This window comes from Macrotis lagotis, chromosome 1 (genome assembly GCF_037893015.1).
Source record: "Macrotis lagotis isolate mMagLag1 chromosome 1, bilby.v1.9.chrom.fasta, whole genome shotgun sequence".
In the NCBI taxonomy this organism is placed as follows: domain Eukaryota; kingdom Metazoa; phylum Chordata; class Mammalia; order Peramelemorphia; family Peramelidae; genus Macrotis; species Macrotis lagotis.
In genome coordinates, this window is record NC_133658.1 from 455,834,235 (window position 1) to 455,850,353 (window position 16,119).

The 16,119-nt window shown below is 37.4% G+C and overlaps 1 protein-coding gene across 5 annotated transcripts in view; it reads left to right on the top strand.

Annotated features, from left to right (window-relative positions):
* Positions 1–8,921, top strand: part of TIFAB (TIFA inhibitor) — a 112,514-nt gene extending 103,593 nt beyond the window's left edge. For all 5 annotated transcript variants that reach the window (XM_074213511.1, XM_074213512.1, XM_074213513.1 and 2 more), the window contains one exon: positions 7,614–8,921. In XM_074213511.1, the coding sequence (XP_074069612.1) occupies positions 7,648–8,145 (498 nt within the window). In that variant the 5' untranslated portion in view covers positions 7,614–7,647 and the 3' untranslated portion in view covers positions 8,146–8,921. The remainder of the gene's footprint in view (positions 1–7,613) is intronic.
* Positions 8,922–16,119: the final 7,198 nt, after the last annotated feature.

Below are 16,119 nucleotides of genomic sequence, written 5' to 3' on the forward strand. Positions count from 1 at the left end.
TTTCCTTCCTCCTGTGGGGGGTAAATTTGTAATGGTAAATTTGTAAAACTCAAAATAAATAAAGTCTCTCTCTCTCTCTCTCTCCATATATATATATATATTATATATATATATATATATATATATATATAATTTTCTCCATTAGAATGTGAACTTCTTGAGGGTAGAGATTGGTTTTAATTTTCCTTGTATCCTCATAGAAAGTGCTAAATAAATATCTATTTCCTGACTGATTGAAACAATACTTGAATACTTGAATAAGAAACCCTTCCATGGTATACCTAACTAGTATAGTTAGTAAACTGTAATACTAATAATTTTAGTAATCTGACCTTTGCTTAAAAACCTCAGAAACACTTGGAGGCAGAATTAAAAAGGGAACCAATGCTACCTACCTAGGCAGTACAATCTACTCTGGGAAAATTCTCATTTTTAGGAAGTCTTTTCCTAATGCCAAGATTAAATTTGTCTCTGGGCACCTTTGACTCATGACTTCTACTTTGCTTTTTGTGGACAGGAAGAATTAATCTGTCTCATCTTCTATATGTCTAGTGACTTTTGAGAAATTTGAAAACAACCTCCTGTCCCCCAAGTCTCTTCTCTATTCAGTTCTTTCAACCAGTCTTCATATGGCCTAAACTAAAGGCCCTTCACCTTCCTATCTACCCACCCCTGGACACTATAAAAAAAAATTATCAGTATAGGAGCATAAATTTAGAGCTGGAAAAGAGCTCATCTAATTCAAGCTCTTCCTTTTACAGATAAGTAAATAAAACCGCAGATATTAAATCATTTGTCTCTGCTCCATAGTTAATATGTAACAGCACTGGGATTTGAACAAAGGTCATCTGATATCAAATCCAGGGTTCTTTCCATCATACCATGCTTCCTCTGATTTGTTAGTTGACTTTTTGAATCCAAATATTAGACTTTTGCTTTCATGCGTTATTGAATTTCATCTTATTCAATTTAACGCAATTTTTTTAGCCTGTCACAATCTTTTTGACTCAATTGTCTAGTGTGTATAGGCTAGTTTATAGTGTCCATAGTCTAGATTTATTGTCATTATGCTCAAGTAATTGGCTTTCTTTATGTACTACTCTTTGAAGAGACTAGGCCAAAGTGCAAAGAAGCAAATTGATATTAAGGAGCTTTTATTTTAACAAAGAAATTTGAGGGTCAGTATGTCTAGGAACACTGGATCTGAATTAAAGGAGTTGTTGTTCATGTGACCTCTATGACTTATTTCCTTATGCAAGCCACTAAATTTCTGAATCTTCTGTTTCCTCTTTCGTCAAGTAAAGGAGCTGTACCAAATTATCTGTAAGGTCCTTTCCAACTCTTCCTATTTTCTACATAGAACATAAGAATAGAAATTACTACCTGATTCCCTGCCTTCTGAAGCATGAAAAAAGGTTTGCTCAGATCAGTTCAGATCATCTTAAGTCAGAAAATAGATTTTAGAAAGCTCTTCAACACTGAAACATAGTGACTCACTCTGGTAGCTCACTGGACAGTTAAGTCAACAAGCATTTATTCAGTTATACTCCAGGCTGGCCCTGTGCTAAGTACTAGGGAAGTCCCGGCCCACCTCCTTTCAAGGAACTCACATTCTAATGGGAAAGAAAATAGGCAAATAGGAACAATTGGAGGTAATCTCAGAGGAAAGGCAGCATTGGGAGAGGACTGGGAAATGCTTTGTAGGGTTTGCACTGAGACTTGAAGAAATCCAGAAAAGTCTGTTAAGAGAGAAAGTATTTTTAAGAGAGTATTTCAGACAGTAGCTGAATGGGGGAGTATTCCAGGAAGAAGCTAGGAGTGGGGGAAGAGCATTCCAGAAGTGGCTGGGGGGGGGGGGGGGGGGGGGAGAGCACTTCAAGCAGAAAACACAACCAGTGAAAAAGACAGGAGACAGTATTGTGTCCAAAGAAAAATAAGGAAGCCACTATTCCTGGATCATAGATATGTAAAGACTAGTCAAGTCTAAGAGGACTGGAAAGGTAGGAAGGGGCCAGGTTGTGAACATCTTAAAAGCCAGTGGATTTTATGTCTGATCCCGGAAGTAATAGGAACCCTTTGAGGATTACTGAGTAGAAGCATACAATCATCAGATCAGTGTTATTAGGAAAATCACTTTGGCATGCTAGTAGATTGAGACAGGAAGAACAATAGAAGGCAATTAAAATAGTCCAGGCATAAAAGTCTGACAACTTATGTTGACTGTCTTAGAGGCGAGAAAGGGATGTAAATAAGAGGTGTGGTATAGGTTAGAATTATGGGACTTGGGGGGCAGCTAGGTGGTGTAGTGGATAAATCACCGGCCCTGGAGTCAGGAGTACCTGGGTTCAAATTTGGTCTCAGACACTTAATAATTACCTAGCTGTGTGGTCTTGAGCAAGCCACTTAACCCTGTTTGCCTTGCAAAAACCTAAAAAAAAAGAATTATGGGACTTGACAACAAATTAGATATAGGTGTGAAAATGAGGAGTTGAAATTAATGCTGAGATTTGGAGCCTGGGTGAATAGGAGGATACTGGTACCACCAGTAGTAATAGAAAACCTAGAAAGAGGGGAAGGTTTTAGGGAAAAGATAATGAATTCATTTTGGACATGTTCAGTTTAAAATGTTTTACAGGATATTTAGTCTGATAAGTCAATAGGTCTGATAAGTCAATAGGTTAAAAAAGAGGTTAGGGCTGAATAAGTAGAATTGCGAATCTCAGCATAGAAATAATTGAATCCATGGGAGATGATGATAGCCCCAAGTGGAGATAGAATAAGAAGAAGACTTAAAAACAGATGTCTGTGGTGATATCCATGGTTAATGAGAATAACCTGGATGAAGATCCAGGAAAGGAGTCTAGGAAGGAACAGTTGGAGAAAGTAGGAGGAAAAAACAGGAAAGAGATGTGTCACAAAAACCTAGGAATGAGAGAGGGCAGTGATTGACTCTAGGAGGATACAGAGAGGTCAAGAATGAAGAGGACTGAGAAAAGACAATTAGGTTTGGAGATTGAGATATGATTGGACACTTTGGAAAGAGCAGGTTCAGTTGAATGAAGAGGTCAAAAAAGACTGAGAGTTAAAAAAGAGAGGGAAAAGAGCAAAATTTAACATGGACGACTTCCTCAAGGATTTTAGTCATGAAAGGGAGGAAAAATATTGGAGAAAAGCTAGCAAGAATGTTCAGATCAAGTGAGATTTTTATAAGTATAAGAGACATGGGCATATTTGTAGTCAACAAAGCAATCAGATTACAGGGAGAGACTGAAGATTAATGAGAGAATAGAGATATAGAGGGTGCAACCTCATGAAAAATTTAAGATTCAATAGGATTAAGTGTATGTGTAGGGAGATTTGTTTTAATATATTAGCATTTATATATTTCTTTAAAGTTTGCAAAGCACTTTACAAATATTAATTCACTTCATCCTCTTAACTAATCTATGTATCTCCATTTAATAGTTGAAACTAGAGCAAATAAATGTTAAGTGAATTATCTAGAGTCACTCAACTGGTAAATGTCTGAGGCAAGATCTGAACTGAAGTCTTTCTGATTCCAGGTCCCATCCTTTATAATCTGAGCTCCCCAGTTGCCTCTAGTAGTCAAGAAAACTAAGACCCTGAGAGGTTTAATGACACACAGCCAGCAAATTTGCAATACTGATTCTTTCCACTGAACAAGATTGCTTCTTCAATAATTAACTCATTAACTTATTCTACAAATATTCATTGGTCTCTCCTATATATTATATTATATTATTAATAGAACACAATATAATATAATAATATATCATGCTATTAAAATTAAATTTAATACAATGTAATATAATAATATGCAATATAATATTTAGCATAATAATGTGATATAAATGCAAATAATGATAATATAAGACAAAAAGTGAGAAGGATAAACAAAATGATATAGAAGTTTAGATGGAAATAGATCTCTGTAGGATGTGAGTTTGGGGAAAAATGATTTCATGGAAGAAGTGAGATAGCTTGGATTGTAAGAAAAAGTTGGATTTCAGCAATTGGAAAGGAGCATCAGGGGGAATGTAAGCTTACTGAATATAAGAAAATAAATAGAGGCCTGATGGTACAGTTGGAATAAAATCCCTTCCTCAATTGCAGTGAGGTGGTTTGGTGGATAGATTACTGGTTTGGAGTCAGGGAGATTCATTTTTCCTTTGTTCAATTCAGACTCAGATGCTTAGCTGTATATCCTGGGCAAGTCACTTAACTCTGTTGCCTTACTTTCCTTATCTATAAAATTAGCTAGAGAAGAAAATGGAAAACCATTCCAGTATCTTTGTCAAGAAAATCCCAAATAAGATTACAAGTCAGACATGACTTAATGACAACCAATGTGGTCAGCCTCTCTCTCTCTCTCTCTCTCTCTCTCTCTCTCTCTCTCTCTCTCTCTCTCTCTCTCTCCCTCTCTCTCTCATAACTTCATTCATAGCTACTGAAAGGGATCTCTGGGTTTGTAACTAAATCAGGAACATGGGGAAAATCAAGGCTGCTATTTGCAGGGCTAATCATCTCAGTAGTTTCTCTGAGCAAATTCAGATATTCATTAGTCTGTGTTTATGAAGCTTCAGACATTAATACGGATGAATGTGGAAATATCTAACAATATCTGGTGACTCTAACCAGCAGTAGTGAGGTTCACAAATAAGAGTTCAAGATTTGGTATCAGGAGATCTGGGGCAATCACTAAATCTCTTTTTTCCCCCCTCATCTGTAAGATGTGGGGGTTGTCTGAGATGATTCCTATTGTCTCTTCTAAGATAAGATCTTATTATCTAGTGACCTTCTGAGATGCAGTCAATTTGAACCTTGATATCTCATCTGTAGAGAGTATGATTGCTTTAGCTAAGGATGATAAAGCTAGATCATCTATAACAACCCTTCATTTTTTAGGTGAGAAAAATGAGGTCCAGGAGGATAGGTGTCTTTCTCAGAGTCATAGAAGTAGGGGACATCTGAGGTAGGATTTGGACCCAAAACTCTTTCATTTTCTATGTGTCCTTTCTGGAAACAGTGCCCAGGACAAATTATCAGTGGAAGTCATGAAAGTCACACTCTCCTGTACCTATATAACCCATTCCCAGGATAATCAGAAGGAACAGGTCTAATGGAGCCTGCTCCCTGGACTTTTCACAGAGACAGACTTGGTGGTCTGGTGGGCTCTGTGAATCAGAAAAAGAAGTCAGATGTAAGGATCAGGAGAACCTTATGTCTTGAGGAAATCTTCTTTATACTGACAACACCCTTGGCAAATCTAGAAGTCAAGGAAGACTCAGAGAGAAATTCATGGGTGATAAAATGAAGGGGAGACATGCTGGATGAAAAAGTCTAAATCCAAAAACTCTCAACAGGTTAAAGTCATAGATTGAATCTAATAAGTTGGAGGGATGAATGTCCCATCAATAACACAGATACAGAGAGTTAGAAGATGCATGGCTAAAAAATTGGTTTTGTAGAAGTAGACTAGGATTCTAGCAAAATATCAACATAATCATTTGGCAGCCAGAAAAACTCTTGAGATGTTGAGCCAAAGGAGATAATAGTTTTGTAACCCTTTGTCCTGATCTGACTACATCTGCAGTTCAGTTTTAGGAAAAGTGTGAACAAGCTTGAGTGTCTCCAAAGGAGACCAGTCAAGATACTGGAAATCCTAAAACACAAAGTAATTAGAAATGTTTAACCAAGAGAAGAGGAATCTTAATGGGGATATAATCCCTGTCTTCAAGTATTTCAAGAAATGTAATACAAAAGATAAATTAGTCTTTTTTTCACTTTACCTTTGAGGATAGAACTAGGAACAACAGGCAACCATTTAAAGATAGATTTCAGCTCAATCTAAAATAAATTTTCCAGAGTTATCCTAACTTGAATGAGTTACCTGAGTGGAACTTAGTTCTTTCTGAGTAAAGCTGTACAGGGGGAAGTTGCATGACCTCTGAAGTCCCTTCTAATATAAAAATTATATGAGGGTCAGCTAGGTGGTGCAGTGGACAGAGCACCAGCCCTGGAGGCAGGAGTACCTGAGTTCAAATCCAACCTCAGACACTTAATAATTACCTAGCTGTATGGCCTTGGGCAAGCCACTTAACCCCATTTGCCTTGCAAAAACCTAAAAAAAAATTATACAAATACTCAAGACCTCAAATATATCCTAGAGTAGATGTTATTCCTCTGTCTGAGCATTGAATCATTCTTAGTGAAAGTTTCTGTAACTTGATACCTTCTGGTGATGATACTGTTGCAGAGCAGGAACACAGTTAGACTCCTCATGTACATCACCATCACCCTAGGGATTAGAAAGTCCTCAACCTGTGACTGTGAGACCCAATGCCTACTATGTGCTGATTGCTGTGCTAAATTCTTTACAAATATTATCTCATTTGATCCTGGGACATAGATGCTGTTATTAACCCCATTTTCAATAGAGGAAACTTAGGCAAGTAGAGGCAAAGGGTCTAGCCCAGAATCACACAGCTAGTAAGTATCTAAGGCCAAATTTGAACCCAGGCTTTCTTGACTCTGGGCTCAAGCTCTATCCATTGTGCATTCTGGTTGTCTTATGGGGTAGCACAGAAGAATAAGAAAACTGAAAACTTATCTATGTCTAAAAATCAAAATATACCAACACCTAGCCTGCAGGTTCCTCTCCCTCAGCTTTCAACGCATTCAGTGACTGATTCCATCTCAAATGCCCTTTGAAGTTAGGCAAGCAAGTATCATTAAGCCCATAGCATTTCAATGATTTACCCAAAAATCACCATGCAATTTTTTTTTCAAGGCAAAGGGGTTGTGACTTGCCAAAGATCACACAGCTTGGTATTATTAAGTGTCTCAGGTCCTGCTGACTCCAAGGCTTTATCCACTGTGCCATCTAGCTGTCCCCTCCATGTAAATTAATAACAAAATGGATTGGAGTTGAGGTGTCCATTGAATTTCCATGTCAACCCAAGGCAAATGTGAAAGTTTTTGATCTAACTGAAAGATTTGAAATCTGAGAACCTGGTTTCACTTCCTGACCCTCTCTGGTCCTCTGTTTCCTTACCTGAAAAAGGAAGGAGTTGAACTAAACACCCTAAAACTTCATCTAAACTAAACATCTAAATGCTAAATCCTATGGCCCTATATACTAACTTCTGTTCTAACACTGACCTTGTTCTTAGAGAATCTTTTCTGACCACCACTGCCATTTATTTACTTCCTTTCATTTACCTTTCTTGCCAGTATACATTACATTCCCAATAGTAGAATATAAACTCAGTGAGGGCAGACACTGAGTCATTATTTATTGTTGTTCTTTCAGAATAGACAGGTTGCCTGGCACATTGTGAGATTAAATTATTTGTTGAATTGAATTAAGTAGGCTTACATTGTTCATGGAAATACTTAAGTTGAATTTTGCTTGATGACACTTGGAGAGGTACTAGGAGGATGTATTCTATCACATTTGAAGTTGGTTAGGCCTGTGTATTTCTTCCTAATACATACATATGTCTATACATACATACACACACTGGCAAATCTGGGGAACAAGTATATATCAATCCACTTATTTAAATCCACATTCTTATGTCCCTTCACAGGTTGATTCCAGGGTCTCAGCTTCTCTCTACATACATGGAGAGGTCAATGACTGTCCTTCAAATAGCCCTTTATCATCCTAACCAAGACAAAGGAATCTTTGGAGACATCCCTCATCACCTGGAGCATGACACTACACATCTAGTCATTGGGAGAGGCCAGAATGCTCATCTCAAATTCAGGCTTCCTGGCATCTCTCGCTGCCATATATCCCTGGAACCGTATGTGGAGAAGGAGAATGTTTGCCTGACATTCTGTCTGAAGATCCTGAGCAGAAGCAGCAGTGTGTGGGTGAATGGACTGACCTTGAAATACCTGGAGCAAGTCCCATTGATGGCAGTTAACAAGGTCATATTTTCTGGAGTCCAGATGGTTATTCATGTTGAAGGTGGTATTTCCAAAGAAAAATTTGCCTGCTGTATCAATTTCAGCTGCTCACCCCTGATTTACAGGGCAAAGGCAGAAGAGACAGATGAGTTTGAAGCCATCCAAGAGGACCCAGAACTCCCACAAGAGACCACAGAGTTGAATTAAATTCCAGCCTTTGTGGAGTTTTGATTTGAATCTTTAGTATCTCAGAACAGCCTTTTCCCCAGCAGAGGAGAGTGAAGGAGAAATAGAAATATAGTCCACTAGGGAGTTTCCGAACAGTAAGTTTCACTAGCTCACTGGGTGAAAAGAACTCCCTTGCTGATTGCAAGAATTTAAGATTAAAAATGAGTTCCCTAGAGTTGGCCCAGTTCAAATAATGAGCTAATTCTAGCAGGAATAAAATGTCTTAAATGGTTATATCTATGAAGGTAACTGTATAACCTCATATATTTTTAAAGGCCCTGTGGGATGTCTGAGATGGGGAAACTATTTGTAAGCATGTCTTCATATGTGATATTTGATTCCCTCCCACCCCCATATCACCCTTTTGCTTAAATGTGGTTTATTTTATGTTATTAATTTTCTGTTCTGTCTCCAGTGTGGTAGATTTAAGGTACCGAAGGAATGTACCAACATATGTAGCAATTACATTTGTAGTGATGCAAAGTTACCTATGGCTTTTAAATCCTCAAATGCACTTAAGGCTTATATGAAAGTCTGTATTTAATAAAAATATATGTATTTCATTAAGTAGACTTATTTAATAGAATTTTCTGCTCTTCAATTGTATCAAATATATCCCTGTATTATCATCCAGAGAAAGGAGGGAAATTAAATTTTAAAAAAAGCATTAAGGGTAATGGAAGAGGATGGATCTTAGTTTGGTAGACAGAGCCTTGGCTTTGTATGGCCCTTTAGTTTCTTCATCTCTTAAATGAGGGGGCTTGGTGAAGTGTTATTCCTCCTAGATTCAGTAATAGATGTCTTTTGCATATATATATATATATATATATATATATATATATATATATATATATATTAAACAAGACAATGAGTGATCTCAATTATGGACAGAATCAGGGAATGCTTAAGTTGACCTCTCTCCTCATCTCCCCATCATTTATTTGAGAAGTATTTATTAAGCATTAAAGTGCTTTACTTCACAGTGGGAGCTCCCTGAAGAACAGGTCATGGCTTTTATCTTTTTTTTTTTGTATCTCCAGTGCTTAATACAGTGTCTGACACATATTAGGTACTTACATATATATATATATATATATATATATATATATATATATATATATATATATCGTATTTCCCCATATATAAGCCTCACCCTTTTTCTTTTTTTCTTTTTTCTTTATTTTTGTATTTTGCAAGGCAAATGGGGTTAAGTGGCTTGCCCAAGCCCACACAGCTAGATAATTATTAAGTGTCTGAGGCCAGATTTGAACTCAGGTACTTCTGACTCCAGGGACACTGTACCACCTACCTGCCCCAGCCTCACCATTTTTTTAAAAAATGGGGTCTAAAAACTGGGAACATATTATACAAGTGATTGTAGATTTTTTTTACTTGCATTTCCCATTTTTTCATACCTGTCTTTGTGCTCCTTGTTTCACATTACCGATATATTAGATTATGTTTTACCATATTCTGTCCAGAAATGTTCAGAAAAGATTTTTGTACAGTACTGAATTCAAGTTCAAAGTAATCTAGTTTGCAAAAGTGAATAGAAATCATGCTGTTGAATGTAAGCTTGGTTTTCCTCCAACTGAGAAGACAATCCAAGATTGGCTATGGGAAGTTCATGAAACAAAATGGACTAAACATAAGTACATGCACCAGACTTGCCCAAAAGATGCCTAAAAGCTATGAGCAGAAAATCCTTGAATTTCATGATGAATAAAACTTGAGTTGAATAACTTTATGTAATACACATTTTTCAAATTTGGGCCCCAAAATTAAGGTATGTCTTATACATGGGGGCATCTTATACCTGGGGAAATATGGTACTATGCAGTAGTAGGTGACTATTTAAAATTAACTAGGGTTTAAAGATTCAAAGGCAAAAACAAAAGAGGCCCCACTCATCAAGACTTCACATTCTACTAGGGAAAACAGAATGCAAAATCTTTTTGTGGTGGTAAAGAATTGGAAATTGAGGGGATGCCCATAAACTGGGGAATGGCTGAACAAGTTATAGTATACAAATGTTATGGAGTACTACTGAACAATGTAGGAAAGCATGAATGACTGGATTTTAGAGAAGAATGGAAAGAATTACTTGAACTGATGCTGAGCAAAGGTAGCAGAATCAAAAGATCATTGTGAGTTGATCAACTATGAAGGATGTAACTCCTCTCAGCAGTTCAGGAATCTAGGACAACCCTAGAAGTCCCATTGTTGACAATGCCATGCACATCCAGAGGAAAAAAGAAAAAACCCTTAAAGTCTGAATGGATACTATGTTCATTTTTAAGACAATTTTCTTATATTTTTCTTTTCAATCTCATGGGTTTCTTTCTTTTTCCTCAGTCCTAATTCCTCATATACAAAATGACTAATATGTAGATATATTAAACACAAATGTATATGTAAAATTTTTATCAGGCTGTTTACCACTGAGGGGAATTGGATGGTAAGGGAGAGTGGCAGAAAAATGTGTAACTTATAAATATGCAAATGGATGAATGTTGAAAAGCTTTCATAACATGCAATTGGAAAAATAAAAAAATCTACAAAAAATTAAGTATATGCAAAATGAATATCAAGTAATTTGGAGGCATAGAAGATACCAATAGGGAGAAAGGATAGGATCACTTAATTTCATAAAGGAGGTAGAGCTTGGAATTTAAAGAAATTTAAAGGAAGCAAAGAAGACATGAGGAAAGAGTGCATTCCAGGCATGGGAAAACAGCACATGAAAAACACGAAGGTAGGAGATGGGAGACCATCCATAATATAAGATGGTATTTTTTAAAAGTTGATTGCTGGATCAATTGTTTGAAAGGTCAAGAATCTGGTTTCATGTGCAAAACCACCCTCATCAATTTATAAAAATACACTATATCCCTCCATAGCCCCTATCCTCTCAACTCTCTAATGAAAGTTTTAAAATAATTTTGTTGTTTATTTGAAAGGAATAGCAAGTTGTGCATAGTAGATTTACCATTTCATGTGCAGTCATCTTTTTTATCTTACTAATGCCTTATTACATAAAATTAAAAATTCAATTTAAAAATAAGAAGAGGTGGCTTCATTCACCTTCATTCACTGCCCTGTCTGCCTATATATGATACAGTCCATGTCCTAAAAACCTTGATTATTTATAGCCTATGTGGTTTCCTCTTCTACATGGAAATACAAGATTGATGACTGTCTTGGTTTTTTAGAGACCGGCTTGTGTCTTAAGCATTTTTTTTTGGTGGATTCCAGAATCTACATATAAATATAAACTAACCAGATGGAACTGTCAGTGAAGCATTCTAAATACTGTAGTTTGGGATAAAATATACAATCATAGAAAAGGTTGAAGGGCAAGGTGCAGTCTTTCCTCCCTCCTCTCTTTTCTCTTTTGGGGCTCTAGAGATGTATGAACTTCCCCTCCTCGTACTTAGCTTCAAAGCTAGGTACTAGGTGGCGCAGTAGATAGAGCACCAGCCCTGGAGTCAGTAGTACAGACATTTAATAATTACCTAGCTGTGTGGCCTTGGGTAAACTACTTAACCCCATTGCTTTGCAAAAAACCTAAAAAACCGAAAATCTCCTTTGTCCATATACACAGAAGGAAGCATAGCATTTGGGATGATTCAGAGAGAGAACCAGGACTTAGAATCAAAAGGTTCCACTCAGCACCTTGGGCAAGTCACTTCATGTTTGAGTTCCACTTTCTTCCTCTGTAAAATGGGAATGATAATACCTGTACAATATAGGATAGTTTGAGTGTAACCCAATGCAGCTTTTACAAAGGATGTGGGAAGAATAATCCCCCCTTATTCTCCTGCACCACTTCAGTCTCTAGGAAGGGAAGGGATTAGATTCCCAGTTGAGCTCAGTTCCCAGAGGGCACACAGCCCCAAGTCCAAGTCCAATCTTCTGAGACTTAACTCCTAGCACTTCTCCTGTAATCCTGGCTGCAAAGTTTCCATGGGCTCAGCTCCAGGTCTGATGAGGATCACCTCTACTATCTGAAACTGAGGACAAACACAGAACAGAAACAATCACAGGCTATTTCTCAGAACCAGGGTAAAAGAGGGGAGCAGAGGAAGCAAAGTCCCTCCCCTCTCATTAATTTAGTTCACTGGGGGAAACTGGCCCTCCTTTTAAAGACTAAGGCAGCCACTTTCAGAGGCTATCCTCACTCTCATGTTGGGATGTACCTTTTCTCCAAATTTTTGTGGTTGTTGGTTAGTTTCAGTTGTATCTGACTCTTCATGATCCTATTTGGGAGTTTCCTTGGCAACAACATGAAAGTGGTTTGCCATTTCCTTCTTCAGTTCATTTGACAGATGAAGAAACTGAGACAAACTAGGTTAAGCAACTTGCTCCAATAAGGTTAATAATCAGGGAAAGGGAACAAGAAAGGCAAAAAAGACCAAAAAAATCCCCACACTGTAGGAAAAATATATTTTTTGCTCCCCAATTGACAAGGTGATCTTTGTAACTGAAGCTAGTCTCCTCAGTTCAGTGTTCCTCATAACTATGTACTCCTCTTTTCCTCTGTATTAGTGAAGGTTCCCAATAATATCCCATTCAAAGTTCTCCCAGTCACCTAGAGTGAACACACAAATACCATTGGCACCAACCCAATGGAAGTTGAGATAATTGGGCCCTACCTCATTGGCTCTGTAAAGCCTCAAACAAAAGAATGTGTCTCACAGACACAGAAACTTTTCTTTCCTCCTTGAAGAACTTTGTAATTTTGCATATTTGTACCCCAAAGGCACACAGTATTTTGAAGCCACTTTTAAAAAAAATCCAGAATCCTCCCCTAATACCTCTAAGCCAACCCATTTGAACTCTCCTATTTTTGGCAGGTCACTTAAAAAAACACCAAAAAACCCCCAACATGCTATACATTACATGTCTAAGCAGGAAGTTTCATTCCTTCATGTTCAAGCTTGGAGAATGACAATAATATATCAAGAGAGACATGAAAATAGCCCAATACAGTACACAAATTCCAAGAAGAGTCAGCAAATGCATTTCATTTAGTAGGAGGAAAGAAGACTTAGTTAATAATACTAGGAAAAAGTAAGGATAGAAAGTTGTAGAAGGTAAAAGAACCGGGTGATTAGGGACAGAGGACCAGGTATTAGGAAGTCATCATCTGAGGTACTTACTTTCTTGGAGACACAGTTGAATGAGAGATGGTTGGTGAAAAATGTGCAGGAAGATTTTATTAGGCCCCAAATTTCAATCCCATCATTTCTAACAATAGCTCAGAATGTTCCAAAGCAAATATCTGGGAATGCATTTCCCTTTTAGTCATTTACCCCAAACATCTCATACCCCAGGACTTTGATGATTATGATGATGAGAAGGAGGATAATGATAATTTAAGCATTGTCATGATCAACACCTGATTTAAATTTCCTCAGTAGAAATCTGTGAGATAAGTAATGCAAATGTTTTTACTCCTATTCCTACTTTCACTCCATTTCCAAGTACATTGAGTATCTTTTCTAAAAGTGGGAAGAGTATCCTTTGCCCTATCCTGAGCTGCTCTGTACATATATAAAGTGTCAGATGCTCTTTTTCAGCACCAGTAAATCCCATTGGTATCAACCCAATGGAAGTTCAGATAACTTGGCCCTACCCCATTGAGTCTGGAAAGCCTCATACATACATACAGAATGACTAATTCTCACAGACACAGTAACTTTTTTCCTTCTTGAAGAACTTTGTAATTTTGCATATTTGCACCCCAAAGGCACACAGTATTTTGAAGTGATTTTTGAAAAATCTAGAATCCTTCCTTAATACCTCTAAGTCAATTTATTTGAACTCTCCTATTTTAGGCAAGTCAACAAAATGAGGTTTGTGGAGGTGGCTTTATAACCATTTTACAAACACTAAGAGTCAGACAACAATGAAGTTTCATAGGCTGCTATTTTCTGAAATGGAACTCAAAATTCCTCATCCCTTGTACACACCGTTCCAGTTTTGGAGAAAGTATTTTGCATAGCTTTGCATTTGTGGCATGAAAACAAAACCTGACTGCATTTTCTTCCATTGCAACTTCTTCTTGGCAGATCCCTGGATTTATAAGGCTCAGCTGGGATAGTTGCTGACAACAAAAGAGATTGATTTTTCTCCTCAATGATTCTGGGAGGGCTGTGTCGGCAAGCCAAAGTAGTGGCAGTGAGCCTCATGGCTGGGTTTATTTTGCTAGGGCTGAAAAACAGCAACTGTCATTTTATATATGTACAGAGCAGCTCAGGATAGGGCAAAAGATATTCTTTTCCCATTTTTAGAAAAGATATTCAATGTACAAAATGAATTAGGTATAGTACTACCATTCATTTTCTCTATCACTAAAGAAGTGCTCAAAACTCTAAGGATTTATAAATAGGCATTGTCAAATATGATATAGCCACCCAGTATTCCTATTATATTCTGTAGTGAAATTTGATATTTTAAACATTAAAATGTGAAACACTTTGAAGGACTATTGAAAAAATTATTTCTCTTTCACTTCAGAATGGGATTATCTATACAACTCACAAGTTAGGATTCCCTGACAATTCATGCTGACTTGGATATCTTAGTCTAACATCTTCCTGGCAGTGATCATCTTTTCCAAGATCACTTGCTAAGTATCTAGCACCCAAATCCAGGAGCTTCTAATCTCTTGAATTTACAAGTTTGCCATCCTTGGATCTTTGTTGAGTTCCCTTCTCACTAGATCAGCTCACTGAGGGAACCGAGCATTACAGTACTTAAGGAGCAGAACAGGAAGCAGAGGAGGCAAGGAGGCTTTGATATGCAGTCTCAGGCTCATCTAGACAAACACAAACTATTATTTAACTGTCAGCCAAGAGAGGTTCTGGGGAAAAGAGGAGAGATATTCTTTCTTTCCTTTCTTGGAAAGTCAGAGAAACTGGAGACTTCCAATAAGGTTAATAGTCAGAAAAAGAGAACAAGAAAGGCAAAATCATTCTTTTTTAAAGATTATTTAGTCTTCCTGACTCAGTGACTAATTCACTGAGGCATAGTAACAATATAATAATAATAATAATAGTTATTATTTATAGTGATTTAAGGTTTACAAAGGTTTACTTTACATATCACCTTTGAGACTTAGCTTGTGAGATGGATGCTATTGTTATTTCAGTTTTACAGAAGGAACTGAGACTGAAAGAATTTAAGTGAGTTGCTCAGTGACATAACAGCTGGGATGAGACAGGATTCAAACAGTTCCTCCTAAGTCCAAGTTCAGCACTATCACCTGGGTCACCTAGCTACCTAGTTACATTCTTCAAGCAAACCACCAGACCACCTACCCAGAATAGATATCTTGATATCTACCCTGTTTTCCCTTTCTTCTCAGCAGGAAGAGTCTTCTGCTAATGTAGACCTCCAGAGACTATGTCCCTCCTCCATGAGGAAACTATGTCCTCCCTCATTTTAGGGTAGTTAATACCCTCAGTTTTGTAACCTTAGAGCTAAACTTTCCTGATTAGTGGGTGACTGAGTGAAAAGTTGGCCTAACCCACTATAATGGACTATATGGGTATATGTCACATGATTCACATCCTATCTTAGCCATTAGGAAACCAGGACCTTACCTAATAGACCATCTGTCCTGGAGCACAGGAAATGCCCCCCACCAATTGGCTGTGATATTAGAAACATTAACATAATAAATGCCACCCTTGTTTAGGCTATAATAATCAACTTACTTATGGCTCCATTCATAGCCCTTATGAAATAGTCTCACCTATTAGAAGGTCCTTGAGGGAAGGGACATTTTCATTTGTGGTTTTGAATTCCCAATTCTCAGAATGTTGAAAATAGTAATTGCTTAATAAATGTTTATTTCCTTCTTTCTTTCCCTCCCTCTCTCTTTCCCTTCCTCTCTCACTCTCTCTCTCCCTCCTTCCTTCCTCCCCTCCTTCCCTCCTGCCCTTC